The 12,212-nt window shown below is 37.9% G+C and overlaps 1 protein-coding gene across 1 annotated transcript in view; it reads left to right on the top strand.

The window, feature by feature from the left end:
* The window catches only part of fras1 (Fraser extracellular matrix complex subunit 1), a 265,766-nt gene that overhangs the window by 95,966 nt on the left and 157,588 nt on the right, over positions 1-12,212 (top strand). Inside the window, exons 10-11 of the mRNA XM_069722629.1 lie at positions 2,154-2,243; positions 4,840-4,987. Of these exons, the coding sequence (XP_069578730.1) occupies positions 2,154-2,243; positions 4,840-4,987 (238 nt within the window). The remainder of the gene's footprint in view (positions 1-2,153; positions 2,244-4,839; positions 4,988-12,212) is intronic.

Raw genomic sequence — 12,212 nt, 5'->3', positions numbered from 1 at the left:
TTTTTAACATTTTAGCTCCGTGTCATGTGTTCAAACCAAACCGGTCCAGCTAGCCTCCGCTAGGATTGTAAGTGCGTGACTATCCGTGGTGTTACGGTACGGGTGCTCGGAGCGACCAAAAAGGACCAAAAGAGACCCGACTTCACCAAATGGGTCATTTAATAGAACTAGAACAAGTAGAAACTATATTATATGAAATTATATTCTATAATTCTATATTCCCATTGAGGAGGTGGAGTGATATTTGTAGTGATGAGCAGGGTGTGATGTCATGGTGATTTGACCAATCAGATCTCTGGGTCGGAACTACTGGTTGTATAATGCTCCACATATTCAACGTGGGATAATTATCCCTCTGTGTGAGTTTTTCTCAGTAATACACAGCGACATGTGTAAAATCTGTCACATCACATTTCACACATCCAAGGGAGATGCTGCAACACATACAGTGTTTGCTTCTATTTACAGGAATATTTACAGAATTTTTTACATCTCATGAATGAAAACATAGGCCATTCAAAAATGTGCAATCATATGAAATGCTTATATTTAATAGCTGCAGCTTAAAAAGGTGTACTTGATCCCAAAGCTGTTTAGAGACATGACAGCGAACCTCACAGTTCAACTCCTTCGGGGATGAAGTTTGCAAATGATCACTTCTCTTTCATCAACGTTAGCACCTCTCAAACCACAATGATGAAACGTGATGTTGGAGGTAATTGAAATGTACTGCTGTTGGCTAATCACTGTTCTGTTTTAATGGACGTGACATTTGAACCTCAAAAAATTACAAGATTATGAGCATTCGATCACATCACTGCTTTTCACTGATTTATGTGCCAATGTTTTTAATAATAGAGGCCATTCGATGACAGAAGTATAAAAATAATAAACTGTAAGGTGGATTTTTTTTCATCCATTACACATGGAATTTCTGTCAGTATTTTTATGAATTGGCAAAAGTATGTTTTGTAAAGTGTCCTGTTTTTTTTCCTTCTTTTTTTAAGTGTAGAATATAATTATACTGATTTCATACATGTCACTGTAAACTCTGCAATATTTGCAGCAGCTTGCAACTTTTTTCATTTTCTGGTAAAATTACAAGATTTTTCTGCCAAAACGTGGTCATGAGAATCTGTGCTGAAAGTATTAAAACATGAAGTAAATCTTTTCAAACAAAACTCTCTTTATTAACAACAATAACTCCTCATTTCAACCAGAAAGTCTCTGCTGCTGTTTTCATCTCCAAATAAAACTCTGTTCACCGGAGGAACAGGAACATGAGGAGAAACAGGAAGTGACGGGGTTTGTGGGAAATGTGTTCTTCACATTAAAATGATGTGATTAAATGCTTGTGATCAAAGGAAGTGATTCTATATTGCTGGATGTTAAATGAGTTTTCTCCACACGTCCAGTTGTCAGAGACGTCTCTTTGTTGGTTTCATCCAGCAGGTCTATGTGTTGAATGAACATGAATTAAACAGCATCTAAAGCTCTTATTTTGACAGCTGATGTAGTCCTTGTTTCTATATCCCAGTCACAGACGCTCTGTTCTGGAAACATACGCAGCTTTTAGGACCTTTTAGGACCTTTTAGGAGCTTTGATCTCCACGGTTCTTTAAGTTCAATAAATAAATTTAAAAAAAGATGAGAACTAAAATATTTCTTTGATGTGCATTATGATTATTATCACAGGAATTTATTGCATGTTTCTTCCTTAATCAGGTAGTCTTTAAAAAAAAAAATAAAAAAAAAAATCACACTTTTCTTTCTCAACTTGCAATTTAAAAAAATTCTCAACACAAAAATCTCCACAAATTACAATCGACATTTTTGAGAAAATCTGCTGCAAAATCAAACATTTCTGATGTCAACAATCACTAAAAAAAACTAAAATCCTGAGGGACTGATAAATGACTGAGAGACACTGACACTTGGGGCACAGGGACACTGCAGGGATCGAAACCAACCAGATGAGTGTGTGCGATCTGTTTTTTCTTTACAAAAATACTTGCTACAGAAAGTTTAACGTGCAAATGATACTTTTCAATCTGTAGAATAACACGTCTGTCCTGCATTGTGTTGTCTTTTATTTTGATAGACACTTTCATGAGGATAATTTGAGAAATAATTCCTTTATTTCTGTCTTTCAGGGGTCGGAGCTGGTTGACGTGCCGGGGAAGTGCTGCCCCGAGTGTTCCTCCGTGAAACCTTCCTGCGTGGACAAGGGGAAATCCTACAAGGTGCTTCATTCACAGATCCAGATTTGTACTTTGAGCATGTTTCGCAAGCAAATATGAGAGAATAATTGCAAAATTAGGCTGAAACCCAACTGTGTGGGTGAGACGAAGACACCGCAGGGCTTCAGCAACAACTCTGTTCTCAGAAGAAAAAGGAAAGTAAGTGGCAGAAAGTCTCTCTGCAGAGGAGGCTGCTCCACAAACAATGAAACACATCAATGTTAAGCTGGATATAAATATATAAATACAAACTCTAAACATTGAAAATTAAAGTTGCAGTGAGATAGAATAGAATATGTGTTTGAGGACAGAGCTATCAGATTACTTGGGGCTGATTCGCCTGTAACGAAAATCTCTTTTTCTTATTATTCTGGCTCAAATCTTTGAGATTGTCGTCATCTTCATTATTCATAGCCGGCTCCTGGAAAACTAGTATAGAAAAGTTTTTTTTTTTTTTTTTACATATTTAGCCAGGAGGGAACGGCAACGAAATGCTGCTGGATGGTCATCCAGGGCTGCGACTGGAAGCCGGTGTAGAGAGAGCTATTATTTTTATCCAATCGATTTTTTGTTGTTGTCTCCCTGAGGAATTGATCTCACCAGGAGAAAACAAAAACAGATAGATGCTTCATGCTTTATGATTCACATCAATGCAGCAGCGTCTCAAGTTTGGTGTTTTCATGTGTTGAGAGACTTTCCTGAAAGGTTTGTGACTGGATGATTACTGGTTTGAATTTCTCAGAAACTTGGAAAATAACTGCTTTCAAAGTTAGACTTCGAATAATAAACCGTGTTTATCGAACATTTATCTTCACATAGATTTAAAGCTTCTTCAACAAGCTATTTATTGGAGAATGGAAGAAAAGAAACACAATTTTCTCTTCTTTATTTCCAGACATGATTGGACCAAATGGGAAAAATGTATTACAACTGACAGTATAGAAAATAAGAAAGCAAACGCAGGAATATGTTACCTGGCTGTTGTGTTTGATAATACATAGTGGAATAAAAGGAGGGGAATAAAATACAGACAACATAAGATATGAATATGAAGTTTCGACAAAGGAGTGGTGAAGCCTAACTTACTCATGAACACAGTTTCATTCACAGTTAATTTCTCCTTCTGTATTTTAACAGGTGACAAAAGTGTTCCCTGTTAAGAGTCCTTGTACACCATAAAGTTGTATAAACAGATGAGTAGGTTCAAACCACAGACTGTTTATAAAAGTGTTTGTAGCTTCAGGTCTGTAAAATGGTTCTGATGCAGAAGTATCTTCAGCTGCAATACCAGCGAGTGCCACTAGAGGTCGGCTCCAAAAAGCCTCCGGCTCCATAGACTCCCATTCAACTTCTCTCATCAAATCCAAAGTGAATAAAATGTGTCCATCAGTTATCTCGGTGTTGTTAGCTAAAGTCACTCCTTCTTATTAGTTTTCTGGAGGTCCATCTGAAAATAATCCCTCATTCATTAGAAAAGAAGATTCAAGAAGACCTGTTTTTGGGGGCGTGTCTGTTTGATTGACAGGCCTGCGGTGCAGTCAGGTTACAGCTATCGGTGGGCGGGACGTAGTATCGTCAGGTTTCCGTCAGATCCACCTCTGGCTCCTCCCCCAGCTCGTCCAAATATGGTCACTTCCTGCTCTGAACTAGTAAGATGGCGATGGCCAAAATTTGAACTTGAGGCTTTGTAAAGGACGTTCACAAACCGACGGGTGGTTGCCGCTTGGTTACAGCCCATTTCCCACCGTAGTTTTTACATTTCTGTTTTGTGATCAAAAGTACTTGATGTTGCAGCATCTGTGGTAAAAAAAATTATGATACGATTTGATGAATTATGTGATTTTGTTCATCATAAAATTGCAAAAATTGCAGATTGAAAAAAATCTGAATCTTCAGAAGTGTGTGTATTGTCATACTTTGTACAGAGCTGCTCTTTTGCTGGTTCCTCCTGTTTCCAGTCTTTATGGCAGTATGTTACACAACTGTACAGGCTGAATGTGACACCTGATTAAATAACAAGATAGTGAAGGTTTTGAATCTCATTCAGGGCCGCAGGTTTCTTACATATAAAAGTGGTAATGAATCAGAGCTCTGCTGTATACAGCCGCCTCGTGACACTTGTTAGTTTTAATCAGCTATAAAAGGTTTGATTTAATTCTGTGATTTTAAGTGTCTGCTCTTGTTCTCCGTCGGTGAACCTCTGACCTCCCACCAGCTCGTTTAAAAAATCTTCATTATTTCTAAAACATTTCATGTTTTGTGTCAGATTGTTTTTTTTGTGATTGACATTCATGCTGTTTACCCGACTCGCTCTCCTCCATGGTCGTTTCACTCATTCTGGTTTGTGTATATAAAAGTAGTGAGCGTCAGATTTCTTATTAAAACTGACACCTGCAGCTGATCAGCATTCAGCGCAGCGTCTGGTCTGATTTAATTGCGAAACAGCTTCTTCAAAGTTAAACTCCTCAGTGGTTTCTTGTTTTTAACACTCTGTTCATTCCCTTTAAAGATATTTACCAGTCACACATCAGGAGAACACCAACCTTTACTTTGCACCAAGTCTCGGTCTCATAAATATTTTTTCTCTGCCGTGTTTCAGAACTTGGCCCGATGGACTGAAGGCAGCTGCCGCCAGTGTGAATGCCGCGATGCCCAGGTGACCTGTTACCTGAGCTCCTGCACCACCTGCCCGCCGGGCAGCCTGTCCGTCATCCAGGAGGGCCGCTGCTGCCCCGAGTGTCAGCAAGGTAGGTTACCAAGCTGGAGAGATGCTGGGACCGGTGTGTGTGTAGAGTGTGTTAACTTCAGTAACATGGCTCTTCTTTTTTCATCATCACCATTTATTTTGGATTATACAACTAGTAGCTCCGCCCCCAGAGATCTGATTGGTCAACTGAACATTTGGAACAAATCACCATGACGTCACATCCTGCTCATCACTAAAATATCCCTCCACCTCCTCAATGGGAAAATAGAATTAGAATAGAATTTCCTATAACATGTTATATAATGTAGTTTCTACTTGTTATAGTTTTATTAAATGACCCATTTGGTGAAGTCGGGTCTCTTTTGGTCCTTTTTGGTCGCTCCGAGCACCCGTACCGTAACACCACGGATAGTCACGCACTTACAGTCCTAGAGGAGGCTAGCTGGACCGGTTTGGTTTGAACACATGACACGGAGCTAAAATGTTAAAACACATGAGAACATGGATATCTTTGTTCTTCAGATATCTTTGTTCATCAGATATCTTTGTTCATCAGATATCTTGGTTCATCAGATATCTTTGTTCATCAGATATCTTTGTTCATCAGATATCTTTGTTCATTAGATATCTTTGTTCATTAGATATCTTGGTCCTTCAGATATCTTGGTTCATCAGATATCTTGGTTCATCAGATATCTTTGTTCATCAGATATCTTTGTTCATTAGATATATTTGTTCATTAGATATCTTGGTCCTTCAGATATCTTTGTTCATCAGATATCTTGGTTCATCAGATATCTTTGTTCATCAGATATCTTTGTTCATCAGATATCTTTGTTCATTAGATATCTTTGTTCATTAGATATCTTGGTCCTTCAGATATCTTGGTTCATCAGATATCTTGGTTCATCAGATATCTTTGTTCATCAGATATCTTTGTTCATTAGATATCTTTGTTCATTAGATATCTTGGTCCTTCAGATATCTTTGTTCATCAGATATCTTGGTTCATCAGATATCTTTGTTCATCAGATATCTTTGTTCATCAGATATCTTTGTTCATTAGATATCTTTGTTCATTAGATATCTTGGTCCTTCAGATATCTTGGTTCATCAGATATCTTGGTTCATCAGATATCTTTGTTCATCAGATATCTTTGTTCATTAGATATCTTTGTTCATTAGATATCTTGGTCCTTCAGATATCTTGGTTCATCAGATATCTTGGTCCTTCAGATATCTTGGTTCATCAGATATCTTGGTCCTTCAGATATCTTTGTTCATCAGATATCTTTGTTCATCAGATATCTTGGTCCTTCAGATATCTTGGTTCATCAGATGTCTTTGTTCATCAGATATCTTTGTTCATCTTTGTTGAGGTGGCATTAGCATCCTTACGACTTTCAGTAGATATAGGTAAAGTATATTTAAAAATGTTGATTTTTCCGTTCTGTTTTTTTTAGCAGCTTGAGGTCAAGGTTTGTCCTTTGACAGCTTAACATTAGGCTTTTATCGTGCTCTTTTTACAGTCTCGTAATGAGTGTAGTTGTTATCAACTCGAGTAGCGTTCACCTGTGAAATCAAACCTGTGATCCAAATTAGCGCTCCGTTCAGTGACTCCCACACAGAGCTGAAATGCACAGGAACTAAGTAAATAAATAGTAGTTACTGGACGTAACTTCAGTTCTGTGAGTGCATTTGTATTTTGTTTCCTTTGGGGTGGGAGGAGGAGGGGTGTATATTTACATTAAAGTCTACACATTAATAACATTAAATTGAATATGTTTAACAAACAAACAGCGGTTATGTGCTTTGTTTTCTAAAAATATTGTAATTGAAATCTGCTTTCATTTTACACCTGTGGTTAAATTAAACGTTGAACATGTTTTCACAATCATCAAAACAAAAATAATCATTTCACATACGACACATAGTTAACAAAAAAAATATAATAATAACCAAATATAAAAAAACAACAAGACAGAAACACACAGGCTGTTTAAAGATGTCCAGGAAACTCAAATAAAAGTTTCCAACAGAAGAAGCCACCAGAAGATTTACTGTTTCCATTTTTCAACTTAAGTTTATTATATTTCTTGGTCCGTTTTGTGGTTTGATGGAATGTTTTATTTTTCACCCTAAGAAGGCACCATGTGAGGCTGATATATTTCCCGTGCAGGTGAACGGAGCCGAATGGTTCAGCAGTTCAAAAACATGTTGTATCTTTCTCAACACGAAGCTGCTTTTCTTTTTCCTCCCCCGGCTCTGAAATTACAGGAAAACATGAATTTCACTTTGTTGTACAGTTTTCCATGGCAGAATATTCACCTTTTTAAGAATACATGAATACAAAAAGAGCTTCTGCTCCAATATGTTGTAACTGTAATTTGACCTCAGTCGTTGAAGGTGCAAATAAAAGTCCAGCCAAGGATTTATTTGAAAATTTTTACTGTATATTTATAAAAGAGACAAGTCTATATTCACTTTTTGGACTGTAAGTTGTTTTATATACTGTCAGCAAATATGACTATTTTCTCATTTAGATAAATACCCCAACAACCAATTAAACAGCATTGTTAGATTCATGAAGACTTTTAATTAAATTTGTCTGCTTGAATGACTGATGACAGTTGGACAACAGAGACATTTCTTTTATATATATATATATATATATTTGCTCCCTACAAGTGAACTGTTTAGTTTTACAAGTGGTTGTGTTTGTTTTGTTGTTGTGTCTCTCGACTGTCTTCCTGTTTTACCTTTTGAAGCATTTCTCTGCAGGAGAATATTTAAATGTCCTAAAACTAAAATATATATATTCTCAGGCAGGTATACAGTTTAATTAGTCCAAGTAAACAGTGAGAGAAACATATGAAATGTAATATCTTCAAGCAGTTTTTACATCTGAATACTGCATCCACAGGAAAAAACAACAACCACTGATTTCCAAGTAATAGTTAATTCAACATATTAACAAAATACCACATTAATAATTAATGACATTTACAAGCTCACACAGTGTCTGTGCTCGTTCACTTGATTTCCACCTCAAAGAAAAGCTCGGCCTCATATGAATCAGATTCATATGCAGATACGGTGTTTTCTAATCATGAATGCAGAGACTATCCTCCCATAAAAAAATGACTCAAAGTTGTTTGCAGGAGCATCTTATTACAGCTAAGTTACGTTTCACCATGACAACGCCCTCTAGTGGCCATAATGATGACAGCAAAGGAGGTAACATAACATCTGCGTAAACGTCAGTTTATGGTCAATTAAACTTTGGAGTCTTGTTTGATTCCTGTTTCAATCCGGAAGTTCTTTTATAACCACGAAAGTTTCATAACAATAACCACATTTAGTTTAATAATTCAAAACAAACACTGATCTTTCTCTGCAGCTCACCAAACAATAATCAAAGTATTGCCACATCAGAAAAGAGAGTTAATTATTAATTTTCTGAAAGCCCTCCGTTATGAGAAAAACACTTGAATATGTTTTATTTGATTTTTTTTCTGCGCACAAGACAAAGTCTGATCATCAGGCTTTTTGCACATTTAAGCACCAATATTGCATCATAAACATCATAACGAGTGCAAAAGTTGCTTTGACAGAAGCACGAACAAACAGTTTGTTTGAAAACCTGCTGAGTGGGTTACGTGTATTTTTCACGTCTTCTCAGGAACTATTGTGTGCCTGAACGAATCATTTGATTGTTTGTGTGATTTCTATATTTACCTTCACATTATGTTGCACATGGGCACTTATCAGGACCTCTCAGCCTGCGTGTTTACAATAAGTACTCCCATGATGCACCTTGATACATGGGTGCTGGAGCAAACAGTGATTTAAACATGATTTGCAGAAAACAGACATCCACGTTCACTCATTCCTGCTTCAGTTTGACTGTCTGGCAGTGAACTGGGTTTCTCCCGTGTGTTTTGTTTGGAGCTAAAAATAGAGAAAAAAAGAAAGAACATAGGCTCCCTTTGGCTTTCTCTCTGCTGCCTGAACCGTATATCTTCCCTTCTGCCTATAAATCATGGCTGTCCATAGGCACAGAGGTTGGCAGCCTCTCCTCTCATTGGTCAGTTCACACCTCAGGGCATAACCAGGAGCCGTGCTGCGTTCAGGGCTCAGGGGAAACGCTTGAGATGTGAGCTTCCTATCCCAGGGTTTGACCCGAATTACTGGTTTCATATTGATACTGCTGTTTTGAGTCCAGATGAATATTACAGCCTGTGTTTGTTAACCGTATCATTTGAGGAGGAGCAAGGATGAGCTTTTAAAAAACTTTGGTAAGAGAACATCCTCAGAGTCCTGACCTGTTGTGAGCTGATGGGATGTGATGGTCAGGCAGAGACTGTCTGAGGCAGGCGAGGCGTTTCGGTGGCAGTAAGCCTGTTAAAAGATAATGTTCTGACAAAAATGGAAGAATCTTTGTGACTGGCCTTTTACAAGCTCTTTCAGCAAGGAGCCTGCAGCTAAATGCTTTTTGGCAGCAGAGAAAATGCAGCTTTGCCTCAGTGATAATTTGATCTAAATCTGATGCAGCCAGCAAATTTGGAAATAATCTATCAAAATGTGACTCCCAAAGCTCCTGAGATTCTGTGAAGTTTTATTAATTTCACAATCATGCAGCTAATCTTGCTTAAAGTTTCTACTTTAAACTGGTATCATTATATGTGTTCACCTCCAGAGCCTGGTGGGTGATATGCATGCTGTATATCAAAATAAACAGCAGAATTTACTCTTTCTGACGATACCTGTTTTTCTTTGTACGACAAAATGTTTTCAACTCGTCTGGTTTTGAAATCGCAGCCGAGGTCTTCATTGTTTCCAGCAGAGGGCTGACATTTTATCCCACTTTGGATCATATTTGTGTGCCAACAGCACAGCTGAGTGATCATCACATATCACAGGGCCGTATGTCCTGAGTGTGAGTCCCTGTTTGGACACCCGCAGTCATTCAGGACATTTATTTTCCGTCAGGCACTAAAAACATATTTTTACAGATTGCTGAGTCATGCAGTGTCCCACAAACATGGTTCAGATATTAACAGATTCTAAACAACCTCCTCTACACAACTATAAACAGATTTCTCTACTTAACCCTGGTGTTGTCCTCGGGTCAAAATGACCCGCAGCTGTGTTCAACCAAGTTCTATTTTATTTTCATATTTTTTTGGGATCATTGGTGACGAGGAGACTGTGAGGGTTTCTTTAAAGAATGATCACCAATGATCCCAAAAAATATAGAAATAAAATAGAACTTGGTTGAACACAGCTGCGGGTCATTTTGACCCGAGGACAACACCAGGGTTAAAATATTTTATGGTGAGATACATGTAAAAACTATTTTGTAAAATGAAATTAATTTTTTCCTTGATACAAAGGTTAATATAAAACATCTCTAAGTATTATCAAATTAAATGATGAAAGATTTGGATAGTCTAGACCAGGGGTGTCAAACATACGGCCCGCGGGCCGGATCCGGCCCGCCAGGGGGTCCAGCTCGGCCCGCCGGATGACTTTGCTAAGTGTGAAAATTACAGAAAGACATAAATTGCATTTCTATGAGAATATGGAGGTTTATGAGTACAATTTTTTTAATCGATCCAGTAATTGCTTCAAAAACAGCGTAAATGTGACGTCTTTACTGGTCTGGCCCACTTGAGATCAAAGTGGGCAGTATGTGGCCCCTTAACTAAAATGAGTTTGACACCCCTGGTCTAGACTGTCCTGAAAAAAAAGAAGATACAGCTTGACTGGTTAGAAACTACAATGACCAAGATATGAGCTTAAAAGTGAAGGTAGTGAAATGACCCTGAAAACAGCCTCCAGGTTTCAGAGAGTTGAGCCGATGTTTATGTACATTTAATGTTGGAAAATCATCCAATTTCATTGTGCTGTGCAATGACAATAAAGGCATTTATTCATTCAGCCATTCATTATGTGTTTCAAGCTATTTATTAATATGTACATAACAAAACCAACTAGAAAAGTTGACTGCTTATACATACGATGAATCCTGGGTTTTTATTTGTTGTGAATTTCATCTCGATCTTATCACAGCTATTAATATTAACTTGCATTATCATAACTCATTGTTTCAGTTATTATAGAAACGTTTTTAGAAACTTCTGTTTGAGAAAAAAACAAAACAGTTGTTCAATAAGCTTCATTAATAACTCTGATGTCTCACTCTGAAATACGACTGCTTTTAGTTGAAGTGAGACTCCCTGGAGGGATTCAGAGATGTTTGATAAATATGAGCGCTGACACTAATTCGAGTCTAGCTGTAACATCACATAATCCTCTCACCATTATTTCCTCACTTTTCATCAACAAAGTCGGGACGAAGTGAATGGATTTGATCCTGGGGCTTTGTTGTTTTAAATAAAGAGTCTTGTGATGGAGCGTTTGGCAGCAGACAGTGTGTGTGTGTGTGTGTGGGGGGATTACTGAATGGTGTGCTGCCTTTTTAGTGGGAATCAGGCTATGAAATGAATGAATCACCGGCCAAAATCTGGTTGATAAGTTGGTTTATTTCCCGAGCTGTCGTGGCAGGTAGCCAGTCGGAGTCGGAGGTCAAGTTTGGGCTCAACGTCAAATTAGCAGGTTATTTTTTTTTCTCTTTTCCAATGACTGTAAGCAACAAAATAGTACAAAATATGTCTAATATTTTCAGATCTGCAGTCTTAGAGTGAGAATTTTCTCATGGACTATTTGTCTTAATCAGGTGGTGCTGTGTAGTTACGTGTGCCTGGATCCACACCTCCGGATTAGTTGTTGTCATGCAGCTGTTAATCACGGCTTCACTTTTAAATTTTGTGCCTCAGGGGTTCTGGTTTATAAATTAAAGTGCAGCGTGCGAGCCACGAGGCTGCCTCCTGTAAACAATGGTTGGTATGAAAATGTATGAAGGCTGAACTCGAGTGGGGCTTTATTCTCAAGAGGGGAAAAAAAAAAAAAATCAATTCTGCTTCACTCTCAGCTGTCAAAGCAAATGAGTAATGATCCTTCAACCAGTCAGGTGGAGTCCTGCATTAAATTGCACTCATGTGTTTCCACTGTTTAACATTCAGGAAAGAGTTGTTTGCAGAAAGATATAAAGAGTTTAGGGTACATCCAGGAGATTGGTACATTATCGCTAAAATTTCGGCCACCGCTGAGTAGAGAGATAAACACTTTATAAACATTGGCCAATAAGCCAGAGCATACACATCTAAGTACCACTTTTCCTTCTCACCCACAGACTGGAT

The sequence above is a fragment of the Brachyistius frenatus genome, unplaced genomic scaffold (genome assembly GCF_029030835.1).
Source record: "Brachyistius frenatus isolate BFR_SWC_R1_liver_20210118 unplaced genomic scaffold, ASM2903083v1 Contig_298, whole genome shotgun sequence".
Taxonomy (NCBI): domain Eukaryota; kingdom Metazoa; phylum Chordata; class Actinopteri; family Embiotocidae; genus Brachyistius; species Brachyistius frenatus.
This window is presented reverse-complemented; position numbering and strand designations above follow the sequence as displayed.